Here is a 15,615-nt window from a genome sequence, read left to right as displayed (position 1 = left end):
GGATAACGTGAGGCTGTAGACTTCGCCTTGAAACCACCTGTATAGACTTTCTCTTGGTGGTTCTAAAGGATCTAGACTCCCTGCGGATCTGGAGGTTGGCTAATCGAGCCTCCTTACTAACCTGCCTCTCCTTCGCCAAAAGGGCCTTCTCCGTAGCCCTCCTTGTACGTGCCTCATCTCGTTGGAGGCGGTTTTCTATCATCTTTTTTTCCTTCTCTATCTTGCGTTGTGCTCTCTCTACCTTATCCTGTTGTCTTTGTGCCTCTTGATCGACCTTTTCCTCTTCTCTCTGTGTTTGAAGTTCGCGAGCTCTCTGGATCTTGGAGGGACTGAAAAACTGTGCCTTTATACCAGTTTCAGCACATAACTCTTCAAATAACGGCTTCGCCCTCTTACGTTTCTTTTTCTCGTTGATGATAGCCTTTCGCAGGCCCTGGTTTTACGCTCGTAAGAGGGTAATATCGGTTGAAAGCTGTGCGACCGAGCTGAGAAGCTTTTTCGACTCCGAAGTAACCGCATTACCTACAGCATCACGGATAATCCGTTTTACTTGTCTCCAGTCCGTTGACGAGAGGTGAGAATCTGCCGATGATGCATTTGAGCCCGGTCGAGAGGTTGTTTCCCTAATCCCGATAACATGTAGGACCACGGACTGATCTAGTGGATCCAGTCCTGTTTTTTCCCCACCACTTCGAATATGGGCAGGAGTGAAAGCTTTATGCCATGCCGCCCAAAATAAGCGAAAAAACCCTCGTTTCGTGATAGAATAGAGTCCCTGGCACTCAGATATGAAGGTATTGAGATCCTGCCCATAATAGGTCGCAAGAGGTGAGAACAGGCTAACGTCGAGCGGTTGTAGGCGATGAGTGGTACGCGGAGGGTAGCAGCATACCAAAATACGGTTTTCGTGGCACCAATCCAGGAATCTCATATTGATATGGCTACCGTGCCCATCGATAACCAAGAGACGATATCTCCGTCTCGCCTTCGGCTTCGTATACCGCTCAAAAACGATAGTCAACCAATGGAATCCTAGCTCATCGTTCGTCCATCCCGATGGAGATGAGGCAAAAAAGGCCTGGTGGTTCTCCGTGTCGAAATCCTGGAGCCAAGAGTCCTGGAGATTACCGGAAACCGCCTGGTAAATTAGACCGGGCGGTAACCAGGAACTATCCGCACAGATACATGCAAGAATGGTAATCCACTCACGATTACCATCCGTCGTGGCGCTAGGCTCTTATTTTGCGATAAAACCGCCTTTGAGACGATCCGTCTCATCTTGGTCATGATCCCCATAAGGAAGCCCTTTTCATCCATATTGTACATATTCTCCCGATCAATGTCGTATTCCGTAATCTTTTGGGCTAATAAGGCGTAGAAATCACGATAGTCTTGCTCCTTATCCGCCCGGGTCCTGGAGGACTCGATAACGTTGAGATATCTCCCGTCGAGCATCGTCTCATGCCGCTCCACGAATCTAGAGACCCAGTTCTTGCCTATGTCTTGTTTCGCAATATCGCAGGCAAAGTTCTGTACCATTGTAGTAGTAGGCGGAAAACCACGCCTACAGAGGTCGTTGATATACGAAACAAGTTTCTTCTCCTGGAATCCATGGAGTTTTCCTCTGTTCAAGTCCGCATCTTGCCTAGAGGTGGTTTTTTGGCGATGTCTCCTAGATAACGTTGTACGGTCGATTCCATACTCTTTTGCATTCTTAGTATAATTAGGTTTCTCCTCCAACTCCAACGCAGCAAGAGCGAGCTCAATCTGATTCATTTTGGTAAAGATGTATCTAATTATAATAAGAATCAATTTAACGTACTATCTGGATCCCTTTCGGGTCTATGAGCACGGTATTCTATCTGGTCTGCCGCGGGCAAAAGTTTCCCCGTAGCCCTGAGGCTGCGGGTACATAAAATCCCGCCTCCTCCCTTTAGTAGACTATCTTAAACGTTTATTATCTATCCGTAAGAGTCGGTGTTTCCGCCTACGCGGAGAGCTTATTCTGGCACGTCGTGGAGGAACTGGAACGGTTTCCAGTCCTCTATTACCTCCTCCTCAACTTCCTTGGCCACCCGGTATTGCTCTAGGCCTCCCGCATCGATCAGCCACTTTGCTGCGTGGCGCACCTTGTCCCTGTCATGCAATATCCTCTTAAAGTCCGTTGTTCCAGCTCGTTGGAGGAGCGCGATCCTCTGGTCGGTCCGCTGCGGGCAAAATGCAAGGAGATGGTAGAGAGTCTGTTGGGGGGCACCGCACTCACACGCTGGGTGGATTCCAGGGACACCAATTTTCGCGAGCCATCCTTTAACTCCAACTACCTCAGTCCGTAGTGCCATAAGCGCCGGGGTCTCGTGTTTCTGAAGGCCGTCGTACCGGTTAAGGCACTGGGTTTCCCACGGTTCCTTCCATGTCCTTGCTCTCCTTCCTGGTCTGGCCGCTTCGGCTTGCCATCTCTCCCTCCATTTCGCTCGATACTCGTCCTGGATCATCCGGTGCGGGTTTTTTGCTGTCGTGTCTGATATCCCCTATGCCCAGTATGTATATCCCTAGAGCCTTAATGAAGCCTTTATTAAACTGCTTTTTAGTCTCCCAAGCCTCAACCCACTCCTCGTCTAGCTCGGAAGGCTGAGCACCGAAAATTGCAACGCCTGTCATGGCTACGGCATCGTCACGCCATAGTGTGTGATATGCCGTGGGATGGGAACTATGGGACGACGTAACGACCAATGTCCTACATGTGCCGCAGTATCTCGCTTTAGACGTTCGTGATTGACGTGTGACGGCACTGGTTCTGTTTGGACTCCGGTGGTTTGCAACGTCTGCAACGGAACAGGTTGTGGTCATCCCAGGAGCTACACCCGATGTAATGGTAGTTGGTGCGTATATAAATGGGAATACATGGCATAGAGTGGTCCCTGGACTTGTCTATTCTACCTACACCAAATGCCTGGTCCGCGAATCAGTTGCCGAATATATTACACTGGAAAGATCAGTCCCATCAGTCACTTAAAGGTCTCAACGGTACTTTGTCGGATTCACAGTTGCTCAAGAACAACAATAATAGCACAATGGAGACATAGCTTTGGTCAGAGTATGCACTCCTTTATACCAGGGCTCAATTGTGTCTTAGTTTCTAGTCTACTCAAAGGCCGGTATTGGATAATGCCGCTTGGAGAGGGAATCCCAGGTCCGCAAGAGACCATAGCCGTGACCACAGGTAATCTCATGGGTGTGGATTGCGATAAAACGCAGGCACAATGATCTATCCCAGCAACAGGCGAAGAACTAAAATTTACACAATTCGCGATGAGCCTCTCCGCCAGCTCACCCGCAACGGCGAGTAGGCCGATCGAGAGGTGTATTAGAAATCAGTTAGTAGACCTGAAAAGAGCCACGATATTTCCCAGAAAGAAGCTAACTTAAGTCGGAGCAAAGAGGGACTTCGGACCTTTATCCAATAGTCTTGTTCGAACGTCCTTCAATCGGTGATAGAGATAACTGCAAACTCCGAGCTCATAACTTAGAGAAATCCTAACTCCGATTGTGCAGAGGAGCAGCCCCCGGTCATAACTAGACTAGTGGAAGCATATCCTCCGTTTTGTTTGTTGGCGTTCGTCCTAGAAATCCGAGAGATGGAAATATCTGGGTGCGGATCTCGCTTTGAATGGTTATTCCGATGGAGAGTACCGATCTAGTATAGAATAATGAAAGCAGTTCAGTCTAGATGAACCGTGAGAGTGGTCGACGTGCTAGATGCCAAAGTCCATGCTCTTTGATTGCTTCAATATCTGTCCTTGAGGAACCCCGGAACCTTGCGCTTCTAGTTTGCTGGTAAACTGATCATCCGTACAATTGTACAACCACTGTATCCTACTCCATTGGAAGTTAGATGAAGTCACTGACTGACCCTTGCTCTAATCGAAGGAGCAATTCTCAGATGGCCCCTTGAGAATTAAAGTTATTAAAAGAATCTGCGTCTGTGCTATCAATCTCTGAATTATCTTCGTACGCAAATACCCATTCATGTTCCTGAATATGTGTTTCTGTCAGCGGCCATGAATTGTCATGCAACCACCTGAAGGTTTTCCGAGTCGCAGTTTCTGAAAAATGCTTGAGGAAGGTTTGGTGATGTTCTGTGCTGCCGTTTTAACCAGTAGATCTTCTGCCAGCCCATGAGGTTGAGCTTGGTGATAGCCAGCATATAATGAGCTTGAGAAGGCCAGAGAGGCCCAGAGCCAGCCCTGGTATTCAAAGTTATGTCTACATTCTAAATGCACCCGAGCTGCTAGTATCGCCTGCTCCAACGGGACCGATCCAAACGACCGCCAAGGACAGATGGGAGCAGCTTATACCCATTGCAATGCGTAAAGAATAGGGGACGGCACTCATCCGCGCGCCGAATAGTATGTGGCCCTCTTTCTTGGATTGGGTCAGTAGAGATAATATTTCATGCCGCGGCCATGAGGTCTATGATAGGTGTTCCTATCCGTGCTGTGGACAAAAGGAGCATTTTCAGGCCAATTAAGAGAGCTCCTAACCAAGAGATGCCACAGCAGGGGCTCGCAGGGTCAAAACGTTGAGGAAATCTGTGTACTGGTTCAGTTTCCACAGCGGATCTAGAAGTTCGAATATCGGTTCCAGTCATGCGCTTATGAGGTTGCGGGGAGTTGATTTGTCGAAAAATGGCGTTGAAAGAAGTGCAACAATTTCTCTCGTATTGCATGCGAGGGACATGTAGAAGGAGGGTACCATAGTCTAGCAGGCCCTTCCCAAGTGGCTTTGCTGGGGATGTAAGGGTGTGCCACCATGTTAATGCGTCCTAGGTTGTCTCCCCAATATCGATCTCCAAGACGAGTCGGTCAAGTCCTTGGATTCAGAGATCAGGTACTCCATCTGAGCGGGCTGCAGATCGACATCGTGATCGTGGCTCGATTCAATGCACGTAGACCAAATCATACGGCTTCGTTGGACTAATGCCAATGACACTTCATGGCCATCGGGTTCGACGGCGTCCGAGTCCATTGGAGTAGACAGGACGATGTAGTCTCGCATGAAATCGAGAACTTGCAAAGACCAAAAGAAAAAACGCGCATGATTCAACTTCTGTTTGAAACTGTTGGAAACAAACACTAACTGTGAAGGCTTGTCATTACCTTCGTTTCTTGCACCACCGAGTACCAGAGGCTTTATAGGTAAACATTCAATTAGTTATGATGAAGATTGTCCTTGAATATGTCTAGAAGGGAAGCGCGTAGTGTGGTCAGGGTGATAATAGAGAAGAGGAAGGTCGAGGACAGCAAAAACGTTGATGATTCGGTTTGCTTTTCACGACTTCTGGTTAGCTGAGAACTTCGGCTCGCTCCTAATATTCGACCTGGAAAACGTTTGAAAACTCGGCTTACGTTTTACAGTCCAAAAAGAAAGATTGGTCTTGTCAAGCCATTTTAATATTGTTTGTTTCACGATCGTCAGGCTAACTTCAAACGGTGCGATATTACCTATTGTCAGAGCGCGTTTCCTGAATCCCGAGTCAGAATATTCCATACAAGTCCCACGAGACGTTCAAATGCTCGCGTTCTCCTCTGTGCTAATTCGATGCAATTCAGCATCCAGAATCAGGCGTACCAATAAGTTCTATTCTGATATAAACTACCCATTGAAAATCTTACAATTTCTTGCTCGAGTCAAGGCAGAATCTCGCCTATCTGTAAGACCGGGTTAGCATCGCCCCGCCATCTCGTGCAGCCTTGCCCCGAAACACAGCCCCCCGGTCGAAGTAACGACTTGGGATCGAAGTAACAGTCCGTGGGAGCTGCACTGACAGTCGTATCGTATTCCCAACCCATCATTCAGCTGCGAGACTTTTCCATCTTCACTCGTGAAAACTTCTTGCGTTGTTTTTATCGGTCAAACCGTTGACTTGAGGGTGATGCTGGTCTGGCCGTGAAACGTTCGGAGGCCTCCGGTTGCCATCCATTGGTTCTGTCACTCGCTCCTCCACTTGTTGATATCGAGTTCTACCCTCGTTCTTCCTCTCGAATCGCACTTCGACGGTTTTCTAGGGTCGTACATCACATATAGTTCGGTCGTGGTATAATAGAACGCCCGGGCGAGAATTGCCCTGGAAAAGTGAAGAAACCTCGAACGCACTCCCCGAAACAACCCCACGACCGCACTATCGACGTCGAATCTACCTGGCTCTACGACGGGCCTATTTCCCCTAGATGAGCAGCCTCCCTGGCTGTGGAAGAATCTCTCCGGCCTAACAGCTGTATCGAATATATGGTTATCCAATGGGTCTCTTCGATTTCTCCCGGACCGATGCCAATGCAGGCGGGCATCGCACCGGATATATGGCACTCGACGATATATACTTTGAGAGAGATCCGGTTGCAGTAAGATTACAAGGCATGACTGACAGATTCCGAGTTTTCTGACATTATGGCAGTGGTACTGGCGCGGTCTTGCATTAGCAGCATCATGGATGATCATGGGAGGGTGAGGACTTTGACTATAGAACCGAGGGTCGGCCATACTGACAACGTCCAAGATACTGCATTCTTCCCACTACCTTCGACGTCGACCCTAAACTTCGATTCTCCAAAACCGCTCTCATCGTCATAGTGGTCGCTCTCCTCACGGCAGGACACAGTCTAACACCGCTTATCTGCTTCGCTTGCAAATCCCCCCTCTTCCGCGCCGAATCACTCTTCCTCCCATGCTTCGCCTCTTCCGCACTGGGACTCCTCGCAACTCTCTACGCCTTCGCCTCGTCTACACGATACACTTTCTCCGGCGCAGGAGCCCCTGTCGCCATCGTCCTCTCCCTGGTATCCACCATCATCTACGCCGCACTTTTAATATTCACCCAGCGACGGATCGCGCAACGGCGCAGCAACGCCTCGAACAAACCCCGCTTCTCCACCCACCGCACCACTATCTCCGGCACCCAAATCGACGACATCTACCGCGCCAGCCCCGGCATCGGTGGGGCCTTCCAGCCCTCCTCCAGCTACGCCAACACCGCCCACACCAGCAACACCTCCCCCACCCACCAACCCACCCCGTCCTCCGATTACTACCAAAACTACTACGCCAACCAATGGCCCTCCGCCCTCCACTCCCCCATCCCCTCCCCTGCCGCCCCTGTCCCCCCTCCGGCCGATCCCGACGAACCTGATCCCACCCAACGCAACCTCGCCCTCCTCCTGACACGCTCCCAATCTGACAGCGGCACCGCCCCCGCGACGGCGGCGGGCTCGACGTTCCAGATCGAGTGGCCCGGCGGTGAAGAGGATGAGGTGCAGATTGAGCGGATCGAGCGGGTGAGTCGGATGGGTCCCGATGGGAAGACGCAGGTGTATGACCGGTTGTTGGCGGTGCCGGGGAGCGTGCGGCGGGCGCGGGGGAGGGGGAGGAAGGGGGGTGGGGAGGAGGGGGGGAAGGGGGTGGCGAGGGCGAAAAGTCGGGAGGAGAGGAGGAGGGAAATTGAGTTGGGGGATTTGGCGCCGTCTAATTCAGGGTAATGGTTTGGGTTTATGAGGGATGGGTATTTGGGAATTGGGTTTCGGGATATGCGTTGGAGTTGCGAACTGGATGTCGATATGGGTATATGGGACTATCTACGTGATATCGGACATTCATTGGACTCATTGGGGCGCACACTGATCGCTTGTAGGATACATGCACATGTATACACCAAAACAATCGAATATTGAAATCGTCAACCTTGGGTTCCTATACCCAGTAGACTTTAGCAGCAGGAGTCCGATCTCGTTCACATGTAAACAGGAGTGGATTGGTCGGTCTGGCCAACGCAGAATGGTTGCCTGACGTAATCAAAAATCAAAGTTGGGCCTCAGGCATTAAGGCAATATCTAATCTTCGACACGATATATAATCTCATCACGACCGGCCATTGGAAGCACCTTTGGCACTGTTTGCAAATTCTTACAAGATCTAAGCATCTAACACGATGTTCTCAGTTCTATATATGAGTCTACGATTCGGATGTTCGGGATCCAAAATGAAGATAACAATATATGAATCAGGTCTGTGTTAGGCATCAGTGTCGTATGACTAGGAAGATCACGTCTAGAAACACCCTGATATCTGAAGAAATGATGTAGGGACAAGACCCAGTCAACGTCACTTGCAGTTTTGTGTTCTTTACTATTTCAATTCATTTAAGTCTTTAAAGAACTGCTTCCATACCGTCAAACCTCCCCATTTCATCCACCCACCACATTAGAAGTCTCTCACCAACAAGTCAACACCTCCACCATGTCCGCCATCGGCACCGCAACTAGCACCCCCTCCTCCACCAAATCCCTTTCCAACCAAGGCCAATTCTCCTCCCGCATCCACCACGATCCCCCCCACTCCTCCAAAGCCGTAAGCCCCTCCACCTCTTCCCCTCACCACCCCACCTCTAACCCCCACCAGCACCAACCCGGCCGCTCCCCCGGCCCCCGTGAATTCCACGCGAAGACCGCCCCCCCTGGTTCCGCCCCGAAATCGAAATGCTACCCCCTGAACCCGGATCCGAAAAATCTTCCGCGAGCACACGCGAACGGCGGTGACCGCGCGACGTCTGGCGATGTGAATGCGGGCCAAGGGCGCCCGGACGGGGAGGTGGATTGGACGGCAGAGAATGGGGTGTATGGGCGGAATCGGCAAGAGCTTTGGGCGGGATTGATGTAAAACAGATGGGGGAAGAAGAGGGGGCGGGGATGCGGGGGGAGGATTTTTGGGGGATTGGAGCAGACTTTGCTGCAAGGAGGGAGGAGGGTGTCTGATTCGATGTAGAACAATTGAGCCATGTCCTGCGGTTTTTTTCGCCGATTGATGATACATTTGACCCCAGGCACCCGACCGAACCTGAAATCTACATAGACCGACAAGAGCAATATTCCCGTCCCAGATCGAGAAGCCCCTGAATTCTTCCGTACAACAAAATACGCCGTAAAAGAGCCAAGGAACCGTACACATCCTCGCTCAACAGATCTTCACCCCACAACACTCCAACCCCGCCGTCCGCACCCGCACCTCCCGCCCCCAATAGAGCTCCAAGAACCGCTGCGCGAACTCTGCATCCCCCGGGCTCCACCCATCCAGCCCCATCCGCCTCAAATCCTCCGTATCTACATCCACCGCCTCCAGTTCCTCCTCCACTGCCTCCTCTCCTTCACCATCATCTCCATCCTCTACACCGATATCCGGCCGCTCCCCATGCACCCCCGCCACCTCCGCCCCCACCCTCACCAACCCTGCCGTCATCCGATGAAAGCTGGCCACGATCGTCGTCTCCACCAACCCCCTCGTCTTCTCCGCGTCGCCGCGCCCGCCGCCGATCATTCCCTCGTCCACCAGCCGCCCCACCACGTCCGCCAGCTCGCCCACGCTGTCCTCCGCGTCGCGCTGCTCTTCCTCCTCGCTCGAGTCCGGCTCCCCGGCTGCCGCCCACCACATGAACCCGGAGTATGCCAGCGCGGTCCACGAACGCGGCTCGGTGAGCTTCTCAAGGTCGGAGAAGAGCTGGCTATCTTCTTCGGCAGGGGTTTGTGCGGCAGGATTCTTGGTCACGTAGTTCGGGTGGCGGAGGAGGGGGAGGTGGTCGTTGTTGGTGTCGGCATCTTCGTCGTCGGTGTAGGAGGTGGTGCTTTGGTCGATGGGGGCGGTAGATGAGATGCCGTCCTCGTTGAGGTGGGAGTTCGAGGAGGGATGGAGGAGGGGGCGGAGGACGGAGTAGAGCGCTTTGTAGCGGCGCAGGTCGCGGCGGGTGGCCTTGATTTCGGCGCCGGCGCTGGTTTTGAGTTTGGGCCATTTGCGGACGCGGCCGGGGTGGGAGCCGGGTTTGTCGTCAGTGATTGGGGGGAGCTCGATGAGGAGGTCGTAGAGCTGCGGTTTCATGGCGAGGATCTCGTCGGTGGTGCAGGCGATCCAGCCGAGCTCGGATTCGATGTCGTTGGCATCGCCGGTGCGAGGGCGGGAGAGGTACGGGATGTCGTGGACACCGACGTTGAAGAGGGGTTTTAGGCGGTAGAGGGGGGTGGATTCGATGGGGAGGGAGGAGTGGAGGGTGGAGGAGATGGCGGAGATGATGGAAAGGTCGTACGCTGTCGATTGTCAATTCCGGTTCATATATTCGACCCAGATGCTGGGTATGAGAAGGTACGAACTCACCGAATTCGCAAGGAAATCGTACCGGCGCGGACCCGATCAACAGGATCCGCGGTCGTAGCAATGCAGCCCGGTAAAGTGGAAATATCAATGGCCCGAACACATCCAAGCACTTCAATATCGAGAGTGAGGGATGGAACTTGGGTAATGATTGCTCCGCGGGAACATTGATCGTCAGCGTGGACAACGCCCTAATTCTCGAATGACCTGATTTCCGCTGATCTAGTCCTGGCGGCGATTTTGATGCGGACGCTCCCTGCTTCCCCTTATCGGATCTCCATTGCTCCCAGAACTTTTCGAGGGGAGCGGTTTTCGATGTATCGTCAGCGACGGCGCTATCGTGGAGAATAGTCGTTAGCTTCACGCTCATGTTGAGCTGTCGCCAACGGTACCGGCGACGCAATCCATACCTTGCCAATTCCTGTAGCTTCTCAGCATGTAGCCATCCTCTCCCCAGCCGACTGTTATTCAGAGGTACAAGTACGCCCACGGCAACGAGGTGCGCATTGCGCTCTGATTCCGCGGCGGGACGGTTGACAAACGCGCTGATGCCGGCGTAGTCGTCCTGGATGAAGTATCTAGTCTCCCGTCAGGCCTCTTCTATGCTGCTGATACCTGGGATACATACACAAGATCATCCTTCACATTGTGTAATCCAGACGGCAGCGACTTAAACTCCACTCCGCCATCGACGGTAACTATCGCTAGTTAGGACAGTCCGGACCGGTCGTTTCGCATCCGCAGCGGGCAGGACATGGCGCGGTCTCACCTTCGGATATCGATCGTTTCCAGGCAATTGTATAGCTACATCCTACCCGTCAGCTTCGGATCCCCACAGCGTTCACAAAGCGCCCATGGATGCACGGCGATACACACCCGACTTTGAGATCGAACTTGATCAGAAACACCGCCGCGATAGGCGGGACGTCATCGGGTTGGTCGGGCATTATGGAGGAGGATGCGCGCCATAGAAGAGCGCGAGGAAATGGTCTGCGGGAATGACCTGCTATTTCATGGGGTTGGTAGGAGAGATGCACATCATGAACAGTTCCGAGACTTATCATGTCGCTCAAGCTGGAATTCCATGCGCCGCCGAGGCCAGACGGAGGAACCCCTAGAACTGTGGCGGTGCAACTGACGACATCGTCCGATATTCATCCCGGCACGCCAGAAACTGCCAAAACCTCCCCGAGCTAAGCAAATACCGACTCAAACAGCACTGTAGCAGAGAAACATCTGGTTCCTAACCCCAACGTCTCCCACCAACAACTCCACGAAACCCCAGATTCTCCGATACCCCCTCGCCAACCCCCACCACCTGCACTCCCAATGGCATCCCGCACCCTCCTCCACCTCTCCCGTACCGTCCCCTCCCTCCGCACCACTACCCGCCCACTCCTCACCCTTTCACCCACCCTCCGAACGCAAACGAAAGCCGCGGCGCCAGTGCATGCGGTGCGATGGTACTCCGCGAGCGAAGCGAAAACGGCAAAGAAATATGATTTCGACTCGGTAGGTCGCGCCTGGACACTGTCGATGAAGGGGAACGGACGCTGACGAGGAGGTGTGGTAGATTAAGGAATTAAGTACCAAACCGGATCCGGAGAGGATTCTGATCGGTGAGTGATGGTTGACGACTTCACACTATCTCCCCCTTCCCCATCTTCCTCCACTATCCCTCTCCCCGCCTCCCCACCACTCTAACCACCCATCCCAGACGTCCGCGAACCCACCGAATTCACCTCCGGCCACATCCCCCGCGCTCTCAATCTCCCCATCACCTCCTCCCCGGACTTTCTGTTCCTCCCTCCCGCGGAGTTCGCCGACCGGTTCGGCATGCCGAAGCCGCAGGAGACACAGGAGCTGGTGTTTTACTGTAAGGCTGGGGTAAGGAGTAAGGCGGCGGCGGAGATGGCGCGGAGGGCGGGGTATGGGAGGGTGGGGGAGTATAAGGGGAGTTGGGTGGATTGGGTGGGAAAGGGGGGTGAGAGGGCGTAGGAGGATAGATAGTTTGGAGGGAGCGCGGCGGTGGGGAGAAGAGAAGACGGGATAAGTGAAGATAACTAGACGATTGCAGCCCAACAACATAAAAAGTAGACGTGTTGGATGAAAAGTGGCCGTGCCATTAATATTAGTTCAAGCTATAATACCGCCCCCAGGCCACAAAGTCGAGCGCCGCTGAAAAGGTCTATGATTACATCCCACACTCGGTGCGTCCAGCCGCATCGATCGAGCCTTGGATTGGGGGTGCTGGATCGATCGCGGCTCCGTCGTTGGCTTTTCCAACGTCCACGCCGTTCCCCCCTATATACAGGTTCTCTGTGAAATGAGATGCTTTATAAGTGTTGCCGTTCTTCCGCTCGTGCTACCGTTATGGGCGCTTCGAGAAGGTGAGAAGGCAGTCATCCTGTTCTCGGATTAGCTGCTAGCACCATAGAACCCATCACCGACCGATGGGGATGATTGCCTGTTTCTAGGCAAGGAAAGGAACGGTACGAACCTGCGGGAAAATCGTCGCAAACACCTTAATCTTCTCCGACAGCGGCGTGATCTCATGCTTCCAGTCAACCTCCAAACTCGCCTTCCCGATCAGCGCCATCAGGTTCAGCTGCGCGTACTGCTGTCCGAGGCAGTAGTGCGGGCCCGTGCCGAAGACCAGCCAGTTCTTTGTCTGCTTCTCCGCGTCACCGGTGATCCAGCGGTCCGGGTCGAAGGATTCCGGGTTGGGGTAGGCTTCGGGGTCGTGGAGGGCCATGTAGGTGGTGGGGATGACCATGGAGCCTGGGAAGGTTAGGATGATTCTGATGGTTGTCGAGGGGAGAAAAGAAGAAAGACAGAATATGGTGGAGCGAGGAATGGGAAGAGTAACAAGAGATGACTTACCCTTCGGCACTGTATAATCTTCGCTGAGCTTGAAGTCTTTCTTCACCATGTACGGCACCATGATCACGGGCGGTCGATACCTCAACGTCTCCTTCACGATCGCTCGCGTGTACGTCATCTTATCCAACATATCCAACGTCATCCGCGCGTTCCTGTCCCCATCGCGTACTGCTAACTGTTCCTCCCGAATCTTATCCAGGAACTCCGGCCGATCCGCCATAATCTGGAACATCCACGTGCACGCACTGCTGGTGGCGTCCTGCGACGCGAATAAGAATGTCAACAGCGTCATGCTGATCTCGAAGTCCGTGAACTCTCGCAGCACGATGTCGGGCTTCCCCGCGTCCTCGGGAGCCACCCCGGCGGCGAGCCGCTCGCGGTATTTCTCTGACGCGATCATCTGCACCACCCAGCGGTCGAGAATGCAGTTCGGCTCGCCGCCTGCCGCCATGCGCACCTTACTCTTCGCAGAGCACTTGGCGAACTCGTCGAGCACCATGTCGGCGGCCTTCTTGCCGTACCAGGTGCGCGTGAAGGGGATGATGATGGGGAAGTTGACGAGCTCAAGCGCTGCGGTGATGAGGTAGAAGTCGTCCGCGATCTTTTTCACGGCGGCTTCAGTCATGTAGTGGCCCACGAAGGTGCGGCAGGAGACCGCGCATAGCAGTTCGCGGAAGTCCGGCATCCAGGGGACCGGCTTCATGCCGTTCTTCTTGCTCGTCTGGATGAACGCATCGAAGTAGTGGTCGAACACCTCCTCCTGTCCGGGAAGGTATGATTCGAGTGCCTGGCGCGTAAATAGACCGTTTAGTCCCTTTCGGTAGTCGACGTGCGCCTTTCCGTCCAGGAACACCCAGTTCTGCGGTCTCAGGAGCTTGTATGCGATGTCAACGACGCAGGGCTTGACGTAGGCCGGGGCGTTGAAGATCTTTCGGGCATAATCGCGCGTTGAGGCGATGACGACGAACTTGTGGAAGACGGAGACGCAGCTGAGCGGGCCGCTGGTCCATTTGGCGTAGTACTTCTCGAAATCGGGGTTCACGGACTCGAGGAAAGGGCCGATGAAGGGGGTTTTCCAGTTGGGACCCACGATGCCACGTTTTCTGTAGATATACATCGCTGTTCCGGAGACATGTTAGTATTGTTGAAGACATCAACCTAGAGGAATATGCATATGATCTCCAGGTACGAGGTACCTTTAGGCATAAGCAGGGGGTCCCGTACCTTGATCATACACAAGAGCGCCTATAATCAGCGTCACCAACACCGTCGCGATATTCGTCCCCTCAATGATCGATCTCAAGAAGCTTGTATGCCGTATCGGCATCACCTTCACACCCGCCACCGGCAAAAACGTTGCGTTGGTTGCCATCGTTGGTGTTTGCGTCTAAAGGTCCTTCCCAGGAATCTCTCGGAACCGATTATTCAGCGACCAAAGACGCGATAACGAATGCACAATTCAGGTCAATGGAGCACCAATTGCAGCATGAGCCCGTCAATCGGCAAAGACGTGGCAGTAGTGACTGACGAAGGGACAAGATATGTACCCAAGACCACTGGTTCGGAGGTGATAAAAGAAATTCGAGACCTGAACGGAGGATTTCCCTCATCCCCTCAGAGTTGTGGAGAACAAAAGGATATTGATGCCGGGACACGGGCCAGCTACCTTCCCATCCCTCCTTCCTTACTGGCGAGGCGGCGGTGTAGTTTTATGCCTGGATGCCTGGCGTTTTATATCAACCAATCAGAACCCCATCTAAACGGGATACGCTGTGTGATTGGTAGACTAGTTAACACACATTGATAAACATACTCTGCTGTCTAGCAGCCTAGGGCACCAAGGCACCAAGGGCCCCTGCATTTGTGGTCTCATCCTCACACGCCATTTCGGGAGTTGACATCCGGTGGAGGCTTCGTCGTATCAGTAACAAACCTGAATACGGTGGGTGGGGGAGGGGTACGTGTACTCCATAGTCTGTTGGTTTGTTTTGTATGGTGTGAGGGACTTCATTTAATAGGTACTTGGATGGAGGTGCAGAGCCAAATCGGCAGTTAGGCACAAGTAATATCGTGGAAATTGTCACGGGCGGGAACTGGAAAAGCCACAGGGGGTAGAGGTCTGAGGTCTAAGGTTAAAGGTTTGAGGTCTTCCACGCGGCGTGCACGGTCCCACTCAATGCACGATTTCACTGGATATTTTGGATATGTTTTTGAGGCTACTCGCACCCATAAAAAAGTAAATTATGTAGAAAAAGCTGGTGGTGAGGTCTGTGTAGATAGAGCCTTATTTCCCATCTAATTCGTAGTCCTGTAGGCGTTTTGGGAGGCGTTTCTCACGTCGTGGGCGCCCAGACGAAGGACCCCCCTCTGTATCTTCTTGACCACTGGGGATAACGTGAGGCTGTAGACTTCGCCTTGAAACCACCTGTATAGACTTTCTCTTGGTGGTTCTAAAGGATCTAGACTCCCTGCGGATCTGGAGGTTGGCTAATCGAGCCTCCTTACTAACCTGCCTCTCCTTCGCCAAAAGGGCCTTCTCCGTAGCCC

The 15,615-nt window shown here is 53.0% G+C and overlaps 6 protein-coding genes across 6 annotated transcripts; 3 read left to right on the top strand and 3 right to left on the bottom strand.

The window, feature by feature from the left end:
- Nucleotides 1–5,818: 5,818 nt before the first annotated feature.
- On the bottom strand, nucleotides 5,819–6,698 carry P152DRAFT_157483 (uncharacterized protein). Its single transcript, XM_033673985.1, has one exon. The coding sequence runs from the start codon at nucleotides 6,535–6,537 to the stop codon at nucleotides 5,989–5,991; it is 549 nt and encodes a 182-aa protein (XP_033531076.1). The 5' UTR covers nucleotides 6,538–6,698; the 3' UTR covers nucleotides 5,819–5,988.
- A 1,588-nt stretch (nucleotides 6,699–8,286) lies between these two features.
- On the top strand, nucleotides 8,287–8,801 carry P152DRAFT_476359 (uncharacterized protein; the record flags this gene model as incomplete). The annotated part of the gene is made up of 3 exons (XM_033681499.1): nucleotides 8,287–8,397; nucleotides 8,449–8,661; nucleotides 8,712–8,801. 3 exons carry the CDS (start codon nucleotides 8,287–8,289, stop codon nucleotides 8,799–8,801), a joined length of 414 nt encoding a protein of 137 aa, XP_033531075.1.
- Nucleotides 8,509–11,246, bottom strand: P152DRAFT_461385 (uncharacterized protein). The gene is made up of 6 exons (XM_033680118.1): nucleotides 11,062–11,246; nucleotides 10,955–10,989; nucleotides 10,814–10,883; nucleotides 10,596–10,763; nucleotides 10,189–10,520; nucleotides 8,509–10,121 (listed from the first exon to the last, which is right to left on the bottom strand). The coding sequence occupies exons 1-6, from the start codon at nucleotides 11,130–11,132 to the stop codon at nucleotides 9,001–9,003; spliced, it is 1,797 nt and encodes a 598-aa protein (XP_033531074.1). The 5' UTR covers nucleotides 11,133–11,246; the 3' UTR covers nucleotides 8,509–9,000.
- Nucleotides 11,247–11,464: 218 nt separating this feature from the next.
- P152DRAFT_461384 (uncharacterized protein) lies at nucleotides 11,465–11,935 on the top strand. Its single transcript, XM_033680117.1, has 2 exons — nucleotides 11,465–11,804; nucleotides 11,903–11,935. The coding sequence occupies exon 1, from the start codon at nucleotides 11,515–11,517 to the stop codon at nucleotides 11,740–11,742; it is 228 nt and encodes a 75-aa protein (XP_033531073.1). The 5' UTR covers nucleotides 11,465–11,514; the 3' UTR covers nucleotides 11,743–11,804; nucleotides 11,903–11,935.
- P152DRAFT_403086 (YOR285W-like protein) lies at nucleotides 11,759–12,183 on the top strand (the record flags this gene model as incomplete). Its single annotated transcript, XM_033676690.1, has 2 exons — nucleotides 11,759–11,804; nucleotides 11,903–12,183. Coding segments are annotated over 2 exons (327 nt in total), but the record flags the coding sequence as incomplete, so codon positions are not given.
- A 401-nt stretch (nucleotides 12,184–12,584) lies between these two features.
- On the bottom strand, nucleotides 12,585–14,288 carry P152DRAFT_157392 (cytochrome P450 61). The gene is made up of 2 exons (XM_033673984.1): nucleotides 13,069–14,288; nucleotides 12,585–12,966 (listed from the first exon to the last, which is right to left on the bottom strand). Exons 1-2 carry the CDS (start codon nucleotides 14,183–14,185, stop codon nucleotides 12,659–12,661), a joined length of 1,425 nt encoding a protein of 474 aa, XP_033531071.1. The 5' UTR covers nucleotides 14,186–14,288; the 3' UTR covers nucleotides 12,585–12,658.
- Between the last annotated feature and the right edge of the window lie 1,327 nt (nucleotides 14,289–15,615).

This window comes from Eremomyces bilateralis (genome assembly GCF_010015585.1).
Source record: "Eremomyces bilateralis CBS 781.70 unplaced genomic scaffold P152scaffold_24, whole genome shotgun sequence".
Lineage (NCBI taxonomy): Eukaryota > Fungi > Ascomycota > Dothideomycetes > Eremomycetales > Eremomycetaceae > Eremomyces > Eremomyces bilateralis.
Note: the sequence above shows the minus strand (reverse complement) of the source record. Positions and strands in the feature narration are given on the sequence as shown.